Here is a 24,679-nt window from a genome sequence, read left to right as displayed (position 1 = left end):
GCCCCTCACCTGGGCACTTCAGAGACTACCTCCCAGCACCGCGGCCCTCCCAGCACGGCGGACCGCCCGTTTGCGTCACGTGACAGTTCGCCAAGGCCCCCTTCTCTTCAGTGACATCCCTGGAGATGCCTGGTTATTAGTCCTTTTGGTTGGGGGCGGTACGTTGAGGCTACTGTTCCTGAGAGCTAGAGACAGAGAGGACCGTGAACCAGCTGGGCAAGCTCTCTCTGGGAGAGCAGCCTCTCGGCACCGTCGTTTCCTTACTGATCAGGCGTTTGCTCAGGCACCTCTCTGGTCACCTTGGGTCTTTCCGAGCCGCAGGCGCAGCGTCTACGTCACGGCCCACCCCCCCCGTGTCCCCTGGTCCTTCCAGGCTTGGTTAGAGCGTGTGGCCTCCATGTCTTTACCCCGGTGTGCCCTGCTGTGGGCCCGGCTCCCGGTGGGGCGACGGGCCGGCCAGCGGGCGGCCGTGTGCTCTACCGTTGGCGTCCACATTGGAGCCTTTCCTGGGCCGCTGGGGCGCGCTCCCGCCCTCGCCGCCTCCTCGGCGTCGGGTGGCTCCAAAGCCCCGAACACGTCCTTGTTCGTGCCCCTGACTGTGAAACCTCAGGGCCCCAGCGCCGATGGCGACGTCGGGGCCGAGCTGACCAGGCCTCTGGACAAGAGTGAGTGCCGGACCACGGCGGCCGGGGTCGTGTCTGGGGTTCTGGGGTACTGTGGGCGTGTGAGTGTGGAATTCCTCCTCACCCTCTCGCCCTACAGTGGCGCTTTCCCTTTCAGCTTCTCTTTGAATGGTTTCATCTCTGTTTCTTGTGTTGGGGTGATGCACTCTTCTAGTCATCAGAAGTTCACCGCCTTTCCTAGCACTCTTCTTGTTTCCTCCTTGGACCTCCAGAACTGTTGCCTCTGAGAAGAGGCAAAGGGGTAAAGCAGTGAACAGCCAGAGGATTTATTTTTTGGGGGGGGCTCTTGTCCATTGACAATCCTGACACTGTTAGCTGCATGGTGGTTGCCAAGAGCAACGAGTCTCAGCTCCTCGTCACCTCCTCTCCACCGGATAGGTGGATAACCAGCAATAATGCCAGGTAGAACTTGATAAGGAGGTCCTCCCCGAAAGTGGTAGATACCCTCACCATCCCAACCTCCAGAGAGGAAGCAAAAGCTTAGCGTCGCAGAGTTGCTGTGGCTTACTTTGATGGATTCGACAGAAGTGTGTGGATGCTTTCAAGGGGAGCTTTCAGATTCTATGACTGCACCTTCGCTTCCGAGTTAATGAAGATGAGAGGTTTCCTTTGGTGAAATGAAATTCTGGGAGGCTGAAGGAATGCCATAGTCCCGTTTCAGACCCTAGCTGTCTGGTAACTACCTTCAGACGGCTCACTTCAGCAAGCAAAAGTGGTGCCTTGTATTGTAATTTGAAAATATACGTGTCTTACTGTACTGTAGGACAGTTTTGTTTTTCATAGCTTTATAAGCCACATCGCTTGCACTAAAAAGGTGATTGGACATATTATTGTCTGATTTGTTGCTGCCAGTTTACACAAAGCTTTCTACTTAGAGTTATTACTTTCATAAATACCCACTAATGTTTACATTTTTATTTATCTTGAATTGTGAAAATATAACACAAGTAACCATGTTAACTTTAATCTTTTCCTGATGGTACTAGAGTTTGAATTCAGGGCCTCCATGCTTGAGCCATGTCAACCTCTCCATCTTAGCCATTTTTTTTTTTTTCTGGTACTGGGATTTAAACTCTGCCTCTTGACTTGCTTGCTTGGGTAGCCCTTTACTGCTTGAGCCATTCCTCCAGTACAGATTTTTCTGGTTACTTTGGAGATGGAGTCTCACGGACATTTCTGCCACAGTCCTGCAGCTCTCATCCTCTTGAGTAACAAGGAATAGAGGTGTGAGGGTCTCTCCCCCGTGTCCTGCTGATCTCAACCAGTTTTATGTGTATAGTTCAGCTAAGTTAAGTGTATTCACATTGTAAAACATCTCATTGTCGTGCAAAATTGGGACTTAACAAGTTTATGCACTAAACAACAATTTTCCCATTCCATATTATTTAAAGGCATGTAGTAATTTATAAGACATTTTGCCTTATATTTTGCTTGTCTTTTTTTCCATCCTTCCCTGTCCTTCCTTTCTTTTCTTTCCTTTTTTCTTTCCTCTCTCCCTCCCTCCTTTCCTTCTTTCTGGACTTTGAACTCAGGGCCTCAACCTCTTGCTCAGCTTTCTTTTTCTTTTTTTTGGTCCGGTCGTGGGGCTTGAACTCTGGGCCTGGGTGCTGTCCCTCAGCTCTTCAGCTCAAGGCTATCATTCTACCATTTGAACCACAGCACCACTTCCAGCTTTTTTTTCTGCTTATGTGGTGCTGAGGAATCGAACCTAGGGCCTCATGCATGCAAGGCAAGCACTCTACCACTGAGCCAACTTCCCAGCCCCCCTTGCTCAGCTTTCTAGCTCACAGCTGGGACTTTACCACTTGAGCCATGCAGTCTGGCATTTTGGTGGTTGATTGGAGATGGAGTTTTTTTGGTTTTGCTTTGTTTTATTTTGGTCATGGGTCTTGAACTCTGGGCCTGGGTGCTGTCCCTCAGCTCTTCAGCTCAAGGCAAGCACTCTACCACTTGAGCCACTTTGCCTCGCCCGGTTTTATGATGGTTACTTGGAGATAAGAGTCTCACAGACTTTCCTGCCCGGGCTGGCTTTGAACCATGATCTTCAGATCTCAGCCTCCTGAGAAGCTAGGATTACAGGTGTGAGCCACCAGGCAGGAGGTAGAGTTTTGAAGACTTTTCTGCCCCAATTGACTTCAAACATTGAACCTCCAGGTTTCAGCTTCCTCAGTAACTAGAGAAACAGGTGTCAGTAATTAGTGACCTTAGCGGCCTTGCGCCCTCCCTCTCCCACCCTTTTTTTAAACAGGTTGTCACTATGTAGTCTAGGCTGGATTCAATTTGTGATCCTTCTTCATTCTCCTGAATTAGGCATGTGTGACCATGCCTGATTTAGCAGTCACTTTTCATCTTCTAGTCTGGAGTCTCCTATTAGCTCTAGGTAACTACTAATCCATTCTGTCTCTGTAGATTTGCCTATTTTATACATGGCATGTAAATCATATGTAATATATGGTCTTTTGTGATTGATTTCTTTTACTTATTATCATGAAAAATGTCATGTTTTTAAGTCTTTTTGTTGTTGTTGTTTATTTTGTGCCATCATTAGAACTTGAACTCTGGGTACACTGTCCCTTAGCTTTTTTGCTTAAGGCTGGCACTCTACCATGTTAATTGGAAATGAAAGTCTCATGACTTTTCTGCCCAGGCTATCTTTGAACCTTGACCCTCAGATCTCAGCTTCCTGAGTAGCTAGGCTTACAGGTGTGAGGCACTGATGTCTGGCTTGAATTATTTTAAGTTGAAAAAAAATACCATGATTTTTATATAACACTGGAGTTGTAAGATATGCCCAGTCCCAGTGGCTCCACACCTGTAATCCTAGCTATTTAGAACATAGGTTACCTCTGAATAAATGTGATTTGACTTTAGTTTGTATTGAGCTTATAGGTTGGTAGAATTTTCTCAAGCAATAGCTCATGCTTTTGCCACGACTGTTTTTTGTCACTGATTTTTCTACTGTTGAAGCTATTGTGCTTCTTAGTCTATAAGAGTAGCCACAATCCCAAAATATCAAGATAGCTACCTGTCATCCAAAGAATGGGTGTCTGTCTTCTCATTAGCTGTGGAAAAAATCTAGTTACAACCATAGCTTTGTAACTTCCTCATTATATAAAGCAAAGTTTTTTTAAGTGGATGCTATGTTCAAGCCTAATTTCTTCAGCATGTTGGTGATACACATGGATCCAGGCCACTTTGCCTTTCAGGTGCAAGGACTGTACCATCAATTTTGGCTTTTCTTCGCAGAAATGTGTATGTGGCTGGCCGAGGAAACTCATTATCTTTTCAGAATAATACAGTTGTATTTTAACATGTGTACCTTTCATACAATCTCAGTTTAAATTATTTCTACTTAGGGGATTATTGATTCATGGTATGTCAGATCAGCAGACACCTACTTCAACCTTGTTTGAAGCATAGAAATCCCTGTGCTATTACTCTTGAAATTCAGCCATTAACCCTTGCTTGAATACACCCAATCACAAGGAGCTCTTATTTTTGTGGGACAGTCCCTTTTCGATATTCTAACTGTTTGGAAGTTCTTGTATAAATTGCACTAAAATCTTCCCTTATTTCCTACTAACTATAGTTATGTGGTCTCCAACAAAGCAAGAATAGCATGTTCTCTGTAAAATCAATCATTTATAAACTAAAGATCATCTCAGTTTTTCTTGTTTGCCTAGAGGCTGGTAGTCTTTTTGGTTTGGTTTGTGCTGCTGACTACTTGCTATACATATTGGATACTGGTTATAAGTGAAAAAGAAGCCCATTCTCTAAAGTAGCCTGAGAAAGGTGGAGATTTATTCTGAGCCTGCCACATCTCATTCACTCCTCTTTTTTTTTTTTTTTTGTCAGTCGTGGGGCTTGAACTCTGGGCCTGGGCGCTGTCCCTCAGCTCTTCAGCTCAAGGCGAGTGCTCTACCACTTGAGCTACAGCGCCACTTCCGGTTTTCTGGTGATTTATTGGAGATAGGAGTCTCATGGTCTCTCCTGCCCGGGCTGGCTTTGAACCGTAATCCTCAGATCTCAGCCTCCTGAGTAGCTAGGATTACAGGCGTGAGCCACCAGTGCCCGGCTCACTCCTCTTTTGTACAGCAGGAATGGTGCATTGATTTTCAGTTTCTATATACTTTGCCCATGAAGAGAGATCACCTAAAACCTTTCAAGTACTTGTAACATTTAATGTAATGAATCCTCAGGTTTCTTTTCCTTTTTGGATGTTTGTCTAAACTAGGAAATAAATGTTAAATTTTTATTTTCTAGATGAAGTAAAGAAGATCTTAGACAAGTTTTATAAAAGGAAAGAAATTCAGAAACTGGGTGCTGATTATGGACTCGATGGTAAGGCCGATAGCTTCTTTCTAGAGTTGTGTTGTTTCTTAAAAGTACATGGTCTAGAGATAAACTAGTTCTTGGCCTTGGTTTCTCCAGGCAGAGCTCACCTGGCAAAGTTCACCTGGTGAGTCCAACTGCACATCAGAGGAGCTATGCCTTCATCCTTGTTCCACATAGTACAAGGATTTCAGCTTTAGTTCAGATCATAGTAAATCAGCTATACTGCCAAAATAACATGTGTGTGTGTGTGTATGTGTATGATTTTAAGATGAGAACTGAAAGAAAGCTAAATCTTACATACTTTGATTTATATTTTCCACAGCTCGTCTGTTTCACCAAGCTTTCATCAGTTTCAGAAATTACATTCTGCAGTCTCATTCCCTGGATGTGGACATTCACATTGTTTTGAATGACATTTGCTTCAGTGCAGGCAAGTGTTGAGAGAATTGTTTCAATTCTTTAGATATACTTTCCATTTTTTTTCTCATATATCATGTTTATTTTTCTCAGGACTTGTTTTAGAATGGGGTCTGTGAGTAATTCATTGCTTTCATGGGAGGCCTACTGGGTCACTGTTGCTTTTTATATTGGTTCCTCAGTGAGTCACTAAGTTGTGTTTAGATGGGGCCCTTGATCAGTCATCTTCTGCTCTCTGCTAGTGTCAGCATGGATGGCCACATTGAAACCAGCTCTCACATCACATTTTAATTAGTACATGGTGATTCCATGTGGTTCTGACATTGGCTTCTTCAGGATACAGTTCAGAGCATCATCATTCTATTCCCATTGGTATGTTAGCTTTTTATTTTGCTGATTTTTTTGAGGCAGATCCTCACTACGTAGCTCAAGCTGACATTGAACCTTAGGCTGTCTCAACCTTCTGAGTGCTGGGATAACAAACATACAAGTTATAACTTTTTTTTTTCCTGGCACTGGGATTTGAACTCACAGCCTCAAACTTGCTAAGCAGCTACTATACTACTGAGCCATACCTTCAGCCCATTAGGGTTATAAATTTTAAATGTATTTGACTCTCAGATCTTAATCTTATGCCAGGTATGGAGGTGAGCCTAGATACAGAGCAAATGGGACTTGTCCTATTCTCCTTTTTTTTTTTTTTTGGTCAGGGGACTTGAACTCAGTGCCTGAGTGCTATCCCTGAACTCTTTCACTCAAGTCTAGCACTCTACACCTTTGAGCCATAGTGCTACATCCAGTGTTCTGGTGGTTAATTGACGTTAAAGAGTCACACAGACTTTACTGCATGGGCTGGCTTTGAACTGCAATCCTCAGATCTCAGCCTCGAGTAACTAGGATTACAGGCGTGAGCCACCAATGCTTGGCTCCACTCTCCTCTTAGAGCTATTAATGTGTAGGAAACTTGCTGAAGAGTCAATTTACTTACATGATGAAAGTGGCTCTTTGTGGTTTTTGAAGTCTAAAAGTTTTTATACTGAGCTGAGGGGTGTAGCTCAGTAATAGAGCACATACTTAGCATGTGCAAGGCCCTGGGTTCAGTCCTCGACATAAAGAAAAGAGAAATTTGCACCTTAGTTCTCTTCATGTAACTGTTGGCTTTCTCTGTATTTGTCTAGACTCTTCATTTTTAGTGTAATTTCCACCAGTGTTAATCTTTACGAGTTTGCACTGGAGGAATAAACATAGTGGCTGACAGCCAGTTTTCTGTTTTCCCCAAAATACAATTGATGTTTGGAGGGTAAAGCAAGACAAAGCACAGTCCCAGAAAAGGAAGGGGTCCAGGATTTTCCTTTTTATCCTGGCAATGCTTCTGTAACTCACCTTACTAAGAAAAAGTTTGCCTAATATTCAGAAGGTTAAAGCTGGCTCCTGTGTTTGGGCCAGGCCTGGGTTATATAGTGTGACCTTGTCTGAATAAACGGAAGTTTCAGTTTTGGATAGCATGTGGATTGTACATGTTAATGTATCGTTTTGTTTTCTAGCCCATGTGGATGACTTATTTCCATTTTTCCTGAGACATGCCAAACAAATATTTCCTGTGTTGGAGTGTAAGGATGATCTACGTAAAATCAGTGACTTAAGAATACCACCTAACTGGTTAGTTCCTTCAGCTGTGGATTTACAATGTTCAGGTTCTAATTTGGAAAAAATGAATGATTGTTTCTATAATAATAATTATTATTGCCGGACGCTGGAGGCTTATGCCTGTAATCCTGACTACTCAGGAGGCTGAGATCTAAGGATCGCGGTTCAAAGCCAGCCTAAGCAGGAAAGTCCATGAGATAAGTCAAATTAATCACCAGAAAACCAGAAGTGAGTTGTGGTTGAAGTGGTAGAGCATTTGCCTTGAGCTGAAGAGCTCAGGGACAGCACCCAAGCCCAGAGTACAAGCCCCATGACCAAAAAAAAAATATTACTTATTGTATGCTAGAAGCAGATTTTTTAGAAAGAGTTTGGATTTTGTTGTTTTCCCTGAAGAAAACCAAGCTGTTAATTGAAGTGTCCTCCTGAGCCTTTGAGCTTTAATTTTGTTTTGAGTAGGGCAGATCTGAAGTTGCCCTACTTCCAGGTATTTTCCGGAGGTCTTTTTAGGCATTCCTGGTGTCTCAGCAGAATGTTTGTAATGAGTCCTTTCCACCATGGCTGAGCTAGACTCCTGCAGTGCAGTGCACTGGAAGACCCCTTTGAGACTTCCTTTTCAAATAGTTGGTTGGCTGCTGGCTAGGCTTTTCCAATTTCCTCGTGGCACATGTATAGTGCAGCTCTTGTCCAACAACTCCCAGGGATTCCCCACACAGACTTCAGGAACTTCCCTTCACTGCACCCTATTGCTCTTCCACATCTCCCTCTCAGAAGAATCTAGCTGCTTCAACTGCATTGAAGCCTCTGCTGCTTTGTTGAGGGGGCACTATGGTATTTTTGAATGACACCTCCCCATGTCCTGTTTAATGCAAAAAAAAACAAAAAACAAAAAAAAACACCTCAGCTCATGTTCCTCCTCCCAGATGTTTCTGACTGCCTTTGTCCATGCAAGTAGTTGCCTTGTTTTGCATTTGCTTATGGGCAAGTCTACCCATCATCAGTCCTTCCTGGCCAGAAGCAAAAGATGCACAGGTTTTATTTGTATAAATGGCAGTGCAGAGGCCTACCAGTGCTTGCTTTTAGAATCTTGTGTTTAGTTCTGTGGGGGTGATGTGAACTTATTAACAGCAGTTACACTTACTTGTAACTCCTGAGGAAAAGAGAGTTGTATAGAAAAGAAAATAACCAAGAAGTTTATTTGCATTTGAGTTGAGAATATGCTTTATTTGGAATTTTGCTTAGTTACTATTTGCCAAGATATATTTTCAGATAAAGGAAATTCAGTTGTTTTGTCTACTCATTATCTAGGTACCCAGAAGCCAGAGCCATACGTCGGAAGATAGTATTTCATTCGGGCCCCACGAACAGTGGAAAGACTTACCATGCGATCCAGAAATACTTCTCAGCCAAGTCTGGAGTATATTGTGGCCCTTTAAAATTACTGGCCCATGAGATCTTCGAAAAGAGTAATACTGCTGTCAGTGTATTATGAGATATATGGTCTTTTTTTCTTGTTATTTTTGCTTTCTTTGGGTGATGAAGATAAAATGGGGAAGATATAGGTAGTTATTTACTGTTAAATGGAAATGACCATATTTCACTGCACTAATTTAATTTAAGTTGTAATCAAGGAAAAGCCTGCTGACCTCTAACATGCTATCAGTACTTAAGCTGCATGGCAATGCAAAGAAACTAAAACATGGAAAAATAAAGTAGAGCTTGGTGGTATGTGCCTATATCCAGCAGTTGGCAGGTGGAGGCAGAGTCCTGAGGTGGGCCAGCCAGAGTTACATAGTTAGACCTTGTCTTGAAAAAATAAACAAAAAAAAGTGAGAAAAAGTATATAATACAGTGATTGACAAAGAAAATTTCACATATAGATAGAAATTCAGGAAATAACATGAATAACTGTGATCACACTAACATCACACCCAGATTTATTTACTTTTTTTTGGTGCTGGTCCAGGGGCTTAAATTCAGGGCTTGGGTGCTGTCCCTGAGCTTCTGTGCTCCTACCACGTGAGCTACAGCCCTCTTCTGGCTTTTTGGTGGTTAATTGGAGATAAGAGTCTCACAGACTTTTCTGCCTGGGCTGGCTTTGAGCCACAATCCTCACATCTCAGCCTCCTGAGTAACTAGGATTGCAGGCTAGAGCCATTAGCACCTGGCTTATTTACTGTTATAAAAAGAGAAAATATTCATGGCAAGTTGAAAGTCCTCTTGAACTGCTTTACGTCCTCAGAGCTAATCAGTGCTCTGTTGGAATGTTTATTTCCCTCCTTACAGAGTTTTGATGTTGTCAACTGGAACTAATGAAAAAAAGACTAAAGCCACTTTTTCAAAACCAAGTAAGCCTGTTGTCTGTGGTATAATTTTACCAAATAAGCTGCATTTTGGCTTATTTTATTATGACTATAATAAAGCAGTTATATATATTATTTTATTACTTTATATATTTATGTATCATTTTGGCTTTATAATTATCCAGTTTGGGTTAAATAATTTTCATTCTATGTTTCTTTGAATAATTTGAGTAATTTGTATACACAGTAGCTCTTTATTCGTATTTTTATTTTTATTTTTTGTCAGTCGTGGGGCTTGAACTCGGCCTGGGCGCTATTCCTCAGCTCTTCAGCTCAAGGCTAGCGCTCTACCACGTGAGCCACAGCACCACTGACGGTTTTCTGATGGTTAATTGGAGATAAGAGTCTCATAGACTTTCCTGCTCGGGCTGGCTTGGAACCATAATCCTCAGATCTTAGCCTCCTGAGTAGCTGTGATTACAGGTGTAAGCCACTAGCGCCTGGCTGTTCGTAAATTTTTGAGAATGTTTTTCCTCAAAACGAAAATTTTTCATTCTATTCAGACCACTAGGAGTGATCAGTCCTCCACATTTGCCTGGCCTTTTCTCCCTTTATTCTGGGGACATTTCAGTCCTGGGTAAGGTGGGATGATTGCTCAACCTGAGATACCATAGCCCTAAAGTATATCAGAGTACATCTTAAATTTTATTTAATTCTTAGTAGTATGGAAATGCACAAAGTTTAAAAAGTGAAACTACTGCAATTTCTCATGCTGTTCTTAACCTGAGGATTTAGTTGATTTGGGATAGTTCCCATTTTACAAGTTATGTAAAGAAGTAGCTGTTACTATAAGCATTGAGAATACTGTATTTCAACTATCAAATTTATGATAATGGAGAGAATACTTTATTATAAACACTCAGCAGTTTTTTCTGCTATTGTTTCCAAGATAGAAATAAGTCCAGGTTCTTCTTTGTCGTTCTAGGGCATACCATGTGACTTGGTGACAGGCGAAGAGCGTGTGACAGTGGCGGCCGATGGCAGACAAGCTGCCCATGTTTCCTGTACTGTTGAGATGTGCAGTGTTACTACTCCTTGTACGAAAATGCTTTTCTAAAAATGATGGTTTGTGACTAGGAATATGCCTTAGTGGTAGAGTGTTTGCCTAGCATGCATGAAGCCCTGGGTTTGATTCCTTTGTACCACATAAACAGAAAAAGCCAGCACTGTGGCTGAAGTGGTAGAGCACTAGCCTTGAGTACAAAGAGACTCAGGGACAGAGCCCAGGCCCTGAGTTCCAGCCCCAGGACTGGCAAAAATGAAAACAAATAAAAATGATGGTTTGCTATTTTAAGAAGATACAATTGAACTTACAAATTATATTTTTTATTGTGAAAGCCATTAAAATCTAGAATCTAGCACATCTAGCACAACAAACGTTTAGAGCCTACCACTGATAAAAAGGGACAAACGAAGCCGGGCGCTAGTGGCTCACGCCTGTAATCCTAGCTACTCAGGAGGCTGAGATCTGAGGATCACGGTTCAAAGCCAACCCGGGCAGGAGAGACCGTGAGACTCCTATCTCCAATAAACCACCAGAAAACCAGAAGTGGCGCTGTAGCTCAAGTGGTAGAGCGCTCGCCTTGAGCTGAAGAGACGAGGGACAGCGCCCAGGCCCAGAGTTCGAGCCCCACGGCCGACCAAAAAAAAAAAAAAGGGACAAACGTTGTCAGACTTCTGTATGTTCATTTCCTTTCTCTCTCACTCTTTGTTTTTGTTTTTTTTTTTTGTTTGTTTTTGTTTTTGTTTTTTTTGGTCGGTCGTGGGGCTTGCACTCTGGGCTTGGGTCTCACTCTTTTTTTTATGGTTTGGAGTTTGCTTGTGGCAAATATTCTAATAGTTTTTCCCTCCATATGAACTTTTGCATTGATTTCTGTAATTCTGTGGGATTTTTTTTTTTTTTAAACCAGTCATGGGGCTTGAATTCAGGGCCTGGGCACTGTCCCTGAGCTCTTCAGCTCAAGGCTAGTACTCTACCACTTGAGCCACAGTGCCACTTCAAGTTTTCTGGTGGTTTATAGGAGATAAGAGTCTCATGGACTTTCCTGCCCAAGCTGGCTTTGAACCATGATCCTCAGACCTCAGCCTCCTGAGTAGGATTACAGGCATGAGCTACTGGTGCCTGACTATAAGTGATTTTTTTTGTTCTTTTGTTTTTTTTTCCGGTCGTGAGGCCTGAACTCTGGGTCTGGGCGCTGTCCCTCAGCTCTTCAGCTCAAGGCTAGCGCTCTACCAATTGAGCCACAGCGCCACTTTCGGCTTTTTTCTTTTTGCTTATGTGGTGCTGAGGAATCGAACCCAGGGCCTCAGGCTTGCAAGGCAAGCACTCTACCACTGAGCCACCTTCCCAGCCCTATAAGTGATTTTTTAATGGGTATTGCATTGATTTTTTATATTGCTTTTGGCAGTATAGTGATTTTCACAGTATTAATTTTGTCAATCCACCAGCACTGAATGTCTTTCTGTCTTCTGATACCCAACTTTTTTCAAGGTCTTAGAGTTTTCATTATAGAGGCCTTTCACTTCCTTGATTAATGTAGATATTTTGCTGTTTTGGAGGCTATTGTGAATAAGATTATTTTCTTGATTTATTGCTCACCCTCTATAGAATAGCTACTAATTTTGCTATATTGGCTTTGCTGATACATGATTCTTAAATAAGGACAGGTACTGATTTACCTATGATAGGCTTACAGCTCCTAAGAGTGAACAGAGCTGAATCTGAGGAATCATGCCTTCCACTTCACTTCTTTTTTTTTTTTAGTCGGTCGTGGGGCTTGAACTCAGTCTGGGTGCTGTCGCTCAGCTCTTCAGTTCAAGGCTAGTGCTCTACCACTTGAGCCACAGCGCCACTTCCAGCTTTTTCTGCTTATGTGCTGAGGAATCGAACCCAGGGCCTCATGCATGCAAGGCAAGCACTCTACTACTGAGCCACCTTCCCAGCCCCTCCACTTCATTTCTGAAAGCTGCCTGCTTTTCCTTTGTGAGGAAGCTTCTTCAGTGAATGAGGGGCTGTCTCTGCTTCTTTTCTAGAAATGTAAATCCTTTTCATTTTCTTTGCTGTTGTGGAAATAATCTGGGTCTGAGGTTATGGGGAACAGGAGATGTAGTGCTTCTCAGCTCTGAGACAGTGGAGTGGCTTCTCAGCTCTGTAGTGGAGTGGCTAAGAATGCAGTCTTTATTACTGCATGACCTGGGTTTGAATTTCATTCCCATGGTTATTGTCTAACCTTGGGCTAGGGACTTCTCTTATCCTCAGTTTACTCTTTGTCACTTAGAGTAAGTTCTGCCAGAAAGAAGTCCTTAATAAGCAATATTGGTAATGATGTGATAAAAGCTTAAATTTTGGTGTGGCAATTAGTTCATAGTATTGTTTAAGTAGAGTATATTGCTCATGACAGGTTTTGTTTTGTGTTTGTTTTCTGTTTTAAGATGAAGTGGCTGTAATAGATGAAATTCAGATGATTAGAGATCCTGCCAGAGGATGGGCCTGGACCAGAGCACTCCTAGGTTGGTCATTTTAATTTTATAAAACCTGAGCTTTGTGATGTCTGCATTGAGATTTATTTGTTGTCCTTATGAGATAGTTGTTTTTAGATCCTCTTATTGACAAAAGTCAACCAAAAACATCAGTCAAGTGTGAGGCTTTTTTTTATATATTAACTTAATAATGGTAAGTTCTTTTTGTTGCTGTTATAAAGCTAGCATAACCATGCAATTAAAAGTTATAAAGTTCAAGTCTCTGGGCTGAGCATGTCGTTTAGTGGTAGAGTGTTCACCAGGCTTGTGAGAAGTCCTGATTCTAATTCCAGCACCTCAAGAAAAAAAATTGTGCCATCTTTACACAATTGCTATTACTACTTTGGCATGCTTGAGGCCGGTCTTTTTGTTTGTTTGTTTTTGGCTGGTCATAGGGCTTGAACTCTGGGCCTGGGCACTGTCCCTCAGCTCTTCAGCTCAAGGCAAGCGATCTACCACTTGAGCCACAGCGCCACTTCCAGTTTTCTGGTGGTTAATTGGAGATAGGAGTCTCACAGACTTTCCTGCCAGACTGGCTTTGAACCGTGATCCTCAGATCTTAGCCTCGAGTAGCTAGGATTATAGGTGTGAGCCACCAGCATCTGGCACCCAGTCTTCTTATGCATGTGACTTTTTAAGAAGATGGGATTTTGTGTCTACCTTTGGCATTTTTTTTTTCAGTTCTTTTGTTTTATAAATTTTTTAATATTACATAGCAATGTGACTGCATATTCTACACTGAAGAGCAATACAAAACTTGTTCTATGGAATTAAACAGTTTCCCTGTTATTAATAATGGTTCAATAAAAATGTTATGGCCATAGTGTCTTGCTTTTGTATGTTTATTTCTTTAGGACAGGTTCTTGGAAGTGGATTCTTCAAGCCCACTGATGTGTATAAACATTTCTACTGCTTGATTTTGGAGTGATTTTTCTGTTTTTGTTTTCTTTGAGACAGAATGTCACTGGGTGGCTCAGGGGTGACCTTGAACTTGAGATCCTTCTTGCCTTAGCTCCTGAATGCTAGGTTTACAGGCATGTACTATTATGCCAGCTTGAGTGAAATTTTAAGGCATATTTTTTGTGTGTGTGTGTGCCAGTACTGGGACTTGAATGTGGCCTGGGTGCTGTCCTTTAGCTTTTGTGCTCAAAGCTGGTGCTCTGCCACTTGAACCATAGCCCCACTTCTGGCTTTCTGGTGGTTAATTGGAGATTAAGGGTCTCACAGACTTTCCTACCTGGACTGGGTTTGAACTATGATCTTCAGTTGTTAAGTCTCCTGAGTAGCTGGGATTATAGACACGAGCCATTGATTCCTGGCAGATGTTTTCAAATTTAAAAGCAACTAAAATCATTCTTTAAGTTAACATTGAAGCCTGTTACAAATCAGACAAAAGTGAATGTGCTCAGGAGTTAAGAAGCTCAGGTTTACTTTCACCTTCCAGCCCTTACCTTGAGTCTGTGGAGCCTAATTTGAAGAATGTAATTATAGGACACGCATTCAGCACTAAGCATTAAGATGCCACAGTCTAGTCCTGGCTGGCTTAAGACCATAATAGACTTGAAATCTTGGCCTTGAGCAATTTAAGAGACTTGAGATTTATTTAAAAAAAATTTTTTTGCACATTAGAAGATAGTGATTTTGAGGTTTGCATCCAAGAGATGATATTTGTGAAAACATTTTGTAGAGATACAAAACATTATTATATATGCTGGGAATGTGGCTTAGTGGTAGAATGCTTGTCTAGCATGCATGAAGCCCTGGGTTTGATTCCTCAGTACCACATAAACAGAAAAAGCCGAAAGTGGCTTTATGGCTCAAGTGGTAGAGTGCTAGCCTAGAGCAAAAGAAGCTCAGGGACAGACAGTGCCTAGGCCCTGAGTTCAAGTCCCAGGACTGGCACCAAAAATAAGTCCCAACACATTATTAGATAAAGTAATTTTGCTATGTAAATGTTGTGTATTATAAAATTTTAAACTATAAAGCAAAGTAATAACTGCATTTCCAGGACTCTGTGCTGAAGAAGTTCATTTGTGTGGAGAATCTGCTGCTATCGATCTGGTCACTGAGCTGCTCTACACAACTGGGGAGGAGGTGGAGGTACTAGATCATAGACTTCATTCTCCAGCACCCGGGCTCACTGTACTGTGCCTTCATAGGCCCTAGACTCTAGCAGATCAGAACTTTGTAACTTCACTAAAGAGACAACTTCATATTCTTGTAGTTACTGGCTGGCTATCTCTTTCTTATATATATTATACATAATAGGAAGTCCTGACAGAGCTGCCATGACGTGTGATACCTTAGGTATTCCAAGAGTAAGGGAGAATCTCCATCTTTCCTTATAAACCTGGGGTGAGCAAATTGCTTTAGAATCGAATTACCCATCAGGACATTCAAGTATGAGATCCAGTCCAAAGACTGTTGTATTACCTGTTGGAGGTTTTGCTGTCTATTAGTGTCAGGCACAGTTTCACATGTACAAATTCCTAAATTAGGAACTTACTAGTTGCCTTTGTATACTGCTTTTCTTTTCATTTTTAAAAATTTTATTCATTTTTTTGTTTATATGGTACTAAGGAATCGAACCCAGGGCCTTATGCATGCTAGGCAATCACTCTACCACTAAGCCAGATTCGTAGCCCTGCTTTTCTTTTACTGGAGTTTTTCAACAAGATACTAAGATGGAGAAATATTTTTAAATTGTCCCAATGCTTTAGTTTTATGCTCAGCTTTTAGGGTGAGAGAGTAGAATTCAGCGGAAGAAATTCTGGATTGAAGCACAGTATGACGTTCTGCTACTTTATAAATACCAGTGAGGGAGTCTTTAGCTCATATTTCCTTGACAAGAGAACAGGCAGTGTTTCTCTCTTTTTCTGTTTCTTCCTACTTTGACCAAGTTATAGTAAAACTTTCAAAAAACAAAAATCAGTGAGAACTAATAATAGTAACACAGTATCAAAATTATTTTTTGTTTTTCCCTTGATTTGTTTTTCCCTTATTGATTATTTTGTAAGCTTCTTAGTGGTTAGTCACAAAAAATTGAATGTGTTGTTTTACCATTTCCTTTCTTTATTTAGGTTCAAAGCTATGAGAGGCTAACTCCCATCTCCGTTCTGGACCATGCCCTAGAATCTTTAGATAACCTTCGGCCTGGAGACTGCATTGTCTGTTTTAGCAAGAATGATATTTATTCTGTGAGTCGACAGATTGAAATTCGAGGGTTGGAATCAGCTGTTATATATGGCAGTCTCCCACCTGGTAAATACTGGTTTTCATCATGAAAAGATATGAAATCTCTTCACTTTTGCCATTTATGTTGACATGCACAGTAGTAAAAGAAATGTTTACTTCATGTGACCTATTATAAAGTACCAATATATCACAGCTTAGGTTATAGGTTAAATGACATAAACATTTTCCACTAGGAAAATGGAAACAGAAGTATCTTAATCCTTTATAGCCTGTGTCATTTGCTGTTATTAAACTACTTTTTAAATGTTGATTTTATGATTTTCTTATGAAAAAATTCATTAAATATGCACCTGGTAAACTCTTTCAAGTTGTAGTCCTGAAATCTACCAAGTGGCCTTAGATATGATAGGCAAATGTTGAGGACTATTACTGCATGAGTATTGAGGTCTATTACGTGAGTGTTGAGGGACTGTTGTGTGAATGTTGCGGTGTGTTGGACAGCTGCTTCCTGAGAGGCTGTTGAAAGCAGTGGAAGTAGGATAGGGACTCTGAGTATTAAAGGAGTGCAGTTTGAAACAGTAAAAGTTTACCCATAAATCCAAAAAGAGCACAGATACATTTAGTATGTTGTGGTAAAAGGTTGAGAGCATTAATTAACAAAAAAACTGTTTCTATTTTAGGGACCAAACTTGCTCAAGCAAAAAAATTTAATGATCCTAATGATCCATGCAAAATCCTGGTTGCCACAGATGCAATTGGCATGGGGCTTAATTTGTAAGTAATTTGTTTTCAGTAAGCATGGACATTCAGTGGGCTAGATGGCCATTGTTTTGTTTTCAGTTTTCTAGCTGGCATTAATGACCTAACACTGCAGTATGATCTTGCTTATACCTTAAGATTAAAAAAAAAAAAAAACCTATTGTGGAAAGACTTTTAAATGTTCTTTGTCCTACTGCAGTCTGTCATTACTTGGGTTTGTTACCAGTTCCTTTGTCAGTAATACATGTATGGTAGTCATTGTTCTTAGTGATAACAATGTTAAGCCTACATGTTCTGCCTTAGCTGACAGAGGAGCTATACCTTCACAAAAGGAATTTTTTTTTTTGGTCCGGTCGTGGGGCCTGAACTCTGGGCCTGGGCGCTGTCCCTCAGCTCTTCAGCTCAAGGCGAGAGCGCTCTACCACTTGAGCCACAGAGCCACTTCCGGCTTTTTTATCTTTTTGCTTATGTGGTGCTGAGGAATCGAACCCAGGGCCTCAGGCATGCAAGGCAAGCGCTCTACCACTGAGCCATCTTCCCAGCCCATCAAAAGGAATTATTAACAGCTTAGCAACTAACTTTTTTTTTTTTTTTTTGCTGGGCTTGAACTCCACGGCTCAAGAGATACTCCTGTTTTGGCCTGCCGAGTACCTGGGACTGTGCTGGTACGCAACCAGTCCCAGTGAAGCTTATTTTTTAAAACCAGATGCTTTATTTGGGTCATTGTTTAAAAAGTTGGGTTTTTTTTTTGTTTTTGTTTTTTCTGGTCCTGGGCCTTGAATTCTGGGCCTGGGTGTTGTCCCTGAATCTCTGTGCTCAAGGCTAGCAGTCTACCACTTGAGCCACAGTGCCACTCTGGCTTTTTCTGATAGCTTATTGGAGATAAAGAGTCTCATGGACTGACTTCGAACCACGATCCTCAGATGTCAGCCTCCTGAGTAGCTAGGATTACAAGCATGAGCCACTAGCACCCAGCTTTAAAAAGTCATTTTCTTTTCTTTTTTTATTATCATTAAAAAATTGTTATTATAAAGGTGATGTACAGACGGTTACTGTAATAAAAAGACATTTTCTATCTAGCTTAAAGATATAATTTGTATACCATATAATTTACCCATAGAAAAGTTTCATGATTTTTAGTAAATATAATTGTTATTACTGCTCAAAGGGAAGAAAACTATTATCAACAAACTTTTCCTTATATTTAAATGGCAACAAGTTTCCAAGTTAGCTTAAATTAGAGCTGAAGTGAACATTTGTGTGGTGACCCAGGTGGCAGAGATTTAAGCAGGCTGTGGGGTCATTTTTATTTCTATTTCAGGAGCATAAGGAGAATCATATTTTACTCCCTTATAAAGCCCAGTATCAATGAAAAGGGAGAGAAAGAACTAGAACCAATCACTACCTCGCAAGCTCTGCAGATTGCTGGAAGAGCTGGGAGGTTCAGCTCACAGTTTAAAGAAGGAGAAGTGACAACTATGAATCGAGAAGACCTCAGTTTATTAAAGGAAATTTTGAATAGGCCTTTGGATCCAATAAAGGTAAGATGAAGCACATTCATTACACCCAGACTCCTATGACAGACACCTAGAAATGAGCCCAAGAGAAGTTTGCATAATAAAGACCATACCAAGAAAGCCCTTCGTCTTCATTGTCTTGGAGAGGCATTGAGACCCCTTGTTCCAATGAGATGTCCAGATTGATTTTCCTTTAGTTCTTCCTAGAATTGTAGCAGCAGGTATGGGTAGAGGCATACAGTTTCTTTGTGTGACCAGCAAATAACCAGGAGCTTGATTAGAAAAAACTCCCAGCACTGAGACACTAAGAACAATATTATATTTTGCTTAATATTAGTTACTAAATCAGAAGAATACATATTTTAAACTAACATTTAGAAAAATACTTTAAAATTGCTTGGGCACTTCCATGGCACATTTCCATTTGCCAGTAACACTAAAGACAGTATAAGAAAAATACTCCCTGCCGGGCGCTGGTGGCTCACACCTGTAATCCTAGCTACTCAGGAGGCTGAGATCTGAGGATCGCGGTTCAAAGCCAGCCCGGGCAAGAGAGACCGTGAGACTCCTATCTCCAATAAACCACCAGAAAACCGGAAGTGGCGCTGTAGCTCAAGTGGTAGAGCGCTCGCCTTGAGCTGAAGAGCTGAGGGACAACGCCCAGGCCCAGAGTTCAAGTCCCACGACCGACAAAAAAAAAAAAAAAAAAAAAAAAGAAAAGAAAAATACTCCCTGATGGGAATCACTTGTGCAAGCTTTTGTTAAGAGTATGATGAGCTTCACAGGAAGCCACAGTGCACTTGATAATCATACCCCATTTCCTGCCCATGTACCTCACTTCTTACATTTAAATTCATCTTCCTTTCCTTAGGAATGAGATCCCTTGCTGCTTTCCTTACAATTACCTGTGGGTGTTTCTTAACTGCTCATATATATACAGAGATGTTACCTCCAGTTTAGACACTTGGTCATGTGTGCATGTATATAAGTTTTATTACACTAGGTAAAGCAGCTGGGTTTTCCTTGTTTGTTTTTATTTAGTAAGGAGAAGTGACACTTAGAAAATCATTCTGTCAGCCCGGGTGCTGGTGGCTCATGCCTGTAATCCTAGCTACTCAGGAGGCTGAGATCTGAGGATTGAGGTTCAAAGCCAGCCTGGGCAGGAAAGCCCATGAGACTCGTATCTCCAATAAACCACTAGAGAACTGGAAGTGGCACTTGTGGCATAAGTGGTAGACCACTCACTAGCCTTGAGCTGAAGAGCGCACGGACAGTGCCCAAGCCCAGAGTTCAAGTCCCATGGCCAACCAAAAAAAAAGAGAAAACCAAAGAAAATCATTCTGTCCTGGAAAGCATCTTATGTATATCATCATATCATAATAGATTTTAGAAATATGACTTAACACATAAGCCAAGGCTTTTGTTCAGTGAATACAATCTGTCATTTTTATTGTCATCAGCTTTTAAAATTGACAGTAAATGGTAAAGTAGTATGTCCTTTTCTCTATTTTATCTAAATTCTTGGCGTGGAATTAATTTCCTGAGCACTTCACTTGAACATAGGATTTTATTTTGAAATGGGAAAACTTTTTTCATAAACTGGGGGAAAAAATTAATTCACAATTTTTTCCTTTCATTAAAGGCAGCCGGTCTTCATCCAACTGCTGAGCAGATTGAAATGTTTGCCTACCATCTCCCGGATACAACCCTTTCTAATCTCATTGTAAGTGGAAATTGATTTTTAAGTATCACCTTATTTGTTTTTTCTTTAGTACAGGGGTTTGCACTTAGGATTTGCATTTGCTAGACAGATGTTCTACCACTTAAGCCACACCCACAACCCTTTTTTCTGTTGGCTGGACCTTCCATGTGCTTCCCATGTTAATGAGGACGATAGAAACGTGCCACTGTTCCCAACCGTTGTGCTTTCTTTGGAACTTCGATGCTCTCTGATATTTGCCTCCCAAGAAGTTAGGATTACAGGATTCAGACATTGTGTTCAGCCCTGTGAAATGTATCTTGTAGTGGCAACTTTCTTTCAGAGTCTTCTGGGAGTGGCAGTCACAGTGGCACATGCCTGTAATCTCAGTGTTGTAGAGACAAGAAGATCAAGAGCTTGAGGCCAGTCTTGGCTGTTGGCTACCTAACAAGACCCAAAACAAAACCAAATCAGAGTATCTAAGAGTTTTGTCCTGAGGAATTTTCTGAATACTATGGGGGAAAAAAAGCTCTTTCACTTGAATAGGCAGGGGCCAACAGCAGTCCTCTCTGGAAGTTTGCTTTGGATTAAAGAAATTGTCTTCGGTAGACTTCAGCCCTTTACTTGTGTAGACCGGCAGTCCAGTAATTTCATATATCCTTTCCCCCCAGGATATTTTTGTAGACTTTTCACAAGTTGATGGACAGTACTTTGTCTGCAATATGGATGATTTTAAATTTTCTGCAGAGTTGATCCAGCATATTCCATTAAGTCTGCGAGTGAGGTATGTGTTCTGCACAGCTCCTATCAACAAGAAGCAGCCTTTTGTCTGTTCCTCATTGTTACAGGTAAGCCTTTTTCTTTTGATTCTGACTTGTTCATGATTGATGTATTTTTTTCCAAACACTAGTTTGTTCAAAATTAAACACTTCAGGAGAGAACTCTGTAATATGAGAGACTTCATAAAAACTTAAATATAAAGGAACTTTCTCTTACAGAAATTGTGTGTGTGGGGCTGGGATGTAGCTCAGTGGCAAAGCGCTTGCCTAGCAAGTGTAACGTCCTGGGTTCGATCCCCAGTACCAAAAAAGAAAAGACAAAAAAAATACAGTTAAAAAAAAAAAAAAAAACCCAAACAAAAAAGAAATTGTGTGTGTGTGTGTGTGTGTAGGGTTTTTTTTTGCCAGTACTGAGCTTGAACTTAGGGCCTGCATGCTGTCCATTAGCTTTTTTTTTTTTGGTCAGTCATGGGGCTTGAACTCTGGGCCTGGGCAATGTCACTGAGCTCTTCAGCTCAAGGCAAGCGCACTACCTCCTGAGCCACTTCCGGTTTTCTGGTGGTTATTGGAGATGAACATCTCATGGACTTTCCTGCCCAGGCTGGCTTGAACCTTAGTAGTTAAGATTATAGGTGTGAGCCACTGGTACCTGGCTGTCCCTTAGCTTTTTTCCTGAAAGCTAGTGCTCTGCCACTTGAACCACAGTCTCTAGTTCTGGCTTTTTGCTGGTCACTTGAAGATAAGAGTCTTAGACTTTTCTGCCTGAGCTGGCTTTGAACTATGATCCTTAGATCTCAGCCTCCTGAGTAGCTAGGATTACAGTCATGTGCCACTAGTAGCCTTATTGCTTTCATAATTTTTTGAATAAGGTCTTGCTTTTTTGCCTAGCCATCCTGGACTATGATTTTCTTTCCTGGACTGTGATACACTTTCCACATAGCTGAGATTTTTTTATTATGTAAGATAGGTCTAGCAATCTTTTTTGCCCATGTAAACGGCCTAGAACCATGATCCTCACAGTCTTGGCCTCCTGAGTAGCTGAAATGATAGCTAACTACCACAGTACTCAACTGTTACTTGAGATGGCCTCCTGTGAACTTTTTTTTTTTTTTGTAGGTCATGAGGCTTAAACTCTGGGCCTGAGCGCTGTCCCTCAGCTCTTCAGCTCAAGGCAAGTGCTCTACCACTTGAGCTACAGCACCACTTCTGGTTTTCTGGTGGTTTATTGGAGATAAGAGTTTCATGGACTTCCCTGCCCCAGCTGGCTTTGAACCATGATCCTCAGATCTAGCCTCCTGAGTAGCTAGGATTACAGGCGGGAGCCATCGGTGCCTGGCTCCTTGTGAACTTTTTACTTGAGTCATTCTCCATCTGCAGTCCTCTAGTTCTGTCTACTGAGAAGCTAGGATTATACCTGGCAGTTTTTATACATCTTCTGATGCACATATTATGCTTGCCTAGTATGCATGAAGCCCTGGGCTCAATTCCTCAGTACCACATAAAAAGAAAAAGCGAGAGGAGGTGGCGCCGTGCTCAAGTGGTAGGTAGAGTGCTCACCTTGAGCTGAAGAGTGTGAGGACAGCGCCCAAGCCCAGAGTTCAAGCCCCACGACCAACAACAACAACAAAAATTCTATCTCTCACAGAAAGAAAAAGCCAGAAATGGTGCTGTGGCTCAAGTGGTAGAGTGTTAGCCTTGAGCTCAGAGAGGCTCAGGGACAGTACCCAGGCTCTGAGTTCAAGCCCCAGGACTGGCAAAAACAGCAACAAAAAAGCCAAGTGATAGCATGAGGCTGAGTTTAAGTCCCGGTACTAGTACAACAGCTACTACGACAAAAAATAGAGAAAAGTGTCAAGCAGGAAAGTAACAAACCTTTCTGTTGAAATACTCTCACAGTTAACATTAATGTTTTGTATCTTTCCTTTCTAATCATGGACTTAAAGGAATTTTAATTCTTCTACTGAGTTCTAGCTTTTCTCTCAGTTTGCCAGGCAGTTTAGCAGAAATCAGCCACTGACCTTTGCATGGTTACGCCGATACATCAAATGGCCTTTACTTCCACCTAAAAATATTAAGGACCTTATGGATCTTGAAGCTGTCCATGATGTTTTGGATCTTTACCTGTGGCTGAGGTACCAAACTTTTTCCTTTATATGTTCTAATTTTTTTAGTAGGGCAAAACTAGAGTTTTATGTTCTTTCAACTAGGTACATATTTGCAAGTAAAGCATTTTCTTTTTTTTTTTTTTTTTTAGTATAGGTAGGAACAGAAGCTTTATTTCTCTCCCATGAAGAGCACAGTTACAATCTGCAAGGGAGGTAATAGGTTAGGGAATCCACAGGGACCAGCCTGGGAGGTATTCTCAACTGCCCCAGTCCTCTGTAGGACACAGGTATATTGAATGGTTAATCAAAAGCAGAATATGGAGAGACAGTTAACTAATCATATGCCAGTCGCCACCTCTTCAGGATAGGATGGAACTGAACAGAGTGACCTGAAATTTATTAACTTAATCTCAAAGGTGGGGGCTCCTTCAATCACATGTTCCCATCCAGTACCCTGAACTGACTAGTCCCATGTTTGGAGTTTGGCAGAAAGCATTTAAGTTTTAACTTATGCTCATTCCAAAAAAAAGCCTTCAGGAGTCTTTGAGATTCTTTTTCAGATAGCCAAGTGAAAGGTTCCAACCTTGTACTTAGAGTGATTCTTAAACCAAAAGCATCACTGCCACCTTGGAACTTTATAGAACTGAAGAATCAAAGGCCCCTCCCAGACTTTTTTTGTTGTTGTTGGTCGTGGGGCCTGAACTCTGGGCCTAGGTGCTGTCCCTCAGCTCTTCAGCTCAAGGCTAGCACTCTACCACTTGAGCCACAGTGCCATTTCCAGCTTTTTTTGCTTATGTGCTACTGAGGAATTGAACCCAGGGTCTCATGTATGCAAGGCAAGCACTCTACCATGAGCCACTTTCCCAGCCCCCCTCCAAGACTTAATTATATTGTAGATTAACAAGCTCTTCAGGTTATTCACTTGTACCTTAAAATTTGAGAACCTGTGCTTTGGAGAGGCTTCTTAAAGGAGGGGCATGGCCCCCTTGCAGATCACATCACAATTACCTGAGCTAGAGCTCTCACCCACTCTATTAATTAATCCGCAGATGTGTTAGGGAAAAAAATACAGGCTAGCCATTGGACAGAATGTGCAGAAAAACGTTTGGAATCTTAGTAGTGTCAAAAATGTAGGTATATTGCTGAGTTCCTTCAAAGCTGTTACTATAATGTATTATGTCCTTTTCCCAGCTACCGATTTATGGATATGTTTCCAGATGCCAGCGTTGTTCGAGACCTCCAGAAAGAACTAGATAAGATTATCCAAGATGGTGTGCACAACATCACCAAACTGATTAAAATCTCTGAGTCACGGAAGCTATTGAATTTGGAGAGCTTGTCGGGAACCTTAAAGAGCCAATCAAGAAGGTTACGCAGCACCAAAACTACAGTAGGCAAAGCTGCTGAGCCTCCCAGCGCCAGTGCCAGCGAGATCTCCCTGGCTTCCAGGCTGGTGAAACAAGGACTCCTCACTCCAGACATGCTGAAGCAGCTTGAGAAAGAGTGGCTGACTCAGCAAACTGAACAGAGCAAAGAAAGAACTGAGCCTGGACCCAACTCAAAAGGGTCAAGAAGGAAGAAGAAGGAACCCAATTCTGAATAGATTTTTTGTTTTTTAGTTTTACAAATAAAAAAAAACTTTTAAATCCTTTTGCTCATAGGAA

The 24,679-nt window shown here is 41.5% G+C and overlaps 1 protein-coding gene across 3 annotated transcripts; it reads left to right on the top strand.

The window, feature by feature from the left end:
* The first annotated feature begins 363 nt into the window (after nucleotides 1-363).
* On the top strand, nucleotides 364-24,679 carry Supv3l1 (Suv3 like RNA helicase). Of its 3 annotated transcripts, XM_070020948.1 has the most exons (15): nucleotides 364-665; nucleotides 4,947-5,024; nucleotides 5,341-5,448; nucleotides 6,980-7,094; nucleotides 8,388-8,556; nucleotides 10,368-10,479; nucleotides 12,875-12,952; nucleotides 14,970-15,061; nucleotides 16,042-16,222; nucleotides 16,837-16,930; nucleotides 18,237-18,456; nucleotides 20,075-20,155; nucleotides 20,803-20,979; nucleotides 22,894-23,042; nucleotides 24,207-24,679. In XM_070020948.1, exons 1-15 carry the CDS (start codon nucleotides 398-400, stop codon nucleotides 24,616-24,618), a joined length of 2,334 nt encoding a protein of 777 aa, XP_069877049.1. In that variant the 5' UTR covers nucleotides 364-397; the 3' UTR covers nucleotides 24,619-24,679. The 3 variants fall into 3 exon arrangements, with proteins under 3 accessions (XP_069877049.1, XP_069877051.1, XP_069877050.1); XM_070020950.1 differs by lacking the exons at nucleotides 364-665; nucleotides 4,947-5,024; nucleotides 5,341-5,448; nucleotides 6,980-7,094 and having other exon boundaries at nucleotides 8,439-8,545; XM_070020949.1 differs by lacking the exons at nucleotides 364-665; nucleotides 4,947-5,024; nucleotides 5,341-5,448; nucleotides 6,980-7,094; nucleotides 8,388-8,556 and adding an exon at nucleotides 8,572-9,427.

This window comes from Dipodomys merriami, unplaced genomic scaffold (assembly GCF_024711535.1).
Source record: "Dipodomys merriami isolate MVZ:Mamm:240054 unplaced genomic scaffold, mDipMer1.0.p SCAF_14, whole genome shotgun sequence".
Classification (NCBI taxonomy): domain Eukaryota; kingdom Metazoa; phylum Chordata; class Mammalia; order Rodentia; family Heteromyidae; genus Dipodomys; species Dipodomys merriami.
The sequence above is the reverse complement of the archived record's forward strand: the minus strand, read 5'-3'. Positions and strand labels throughout refer to the sequence as shown.

Coding starts and splice junctions, on each gene's coding strand:
- Supv3l1 (XM_070020948.1), top strand. CDS start 398: ATGTCTTTACCCCGGTGTGCCCTGCTGTGGGCCCGGCTCCCGGTGGGG. Junction 666..4,946: donor GACCAGGCCTCTGGACAAGA/GTGAGTGCCGGA, acceptor TTTATTTTCTAG/ATGAAGTAAAGAAGATCTTA. Junction 15,062..16,041: donor CAACTGGGGAGGAGGTGGAG/GTACTAGATCAT, acceptor TTCTTTATTTAG/GTTCAAAGCTATGAGAGGCT.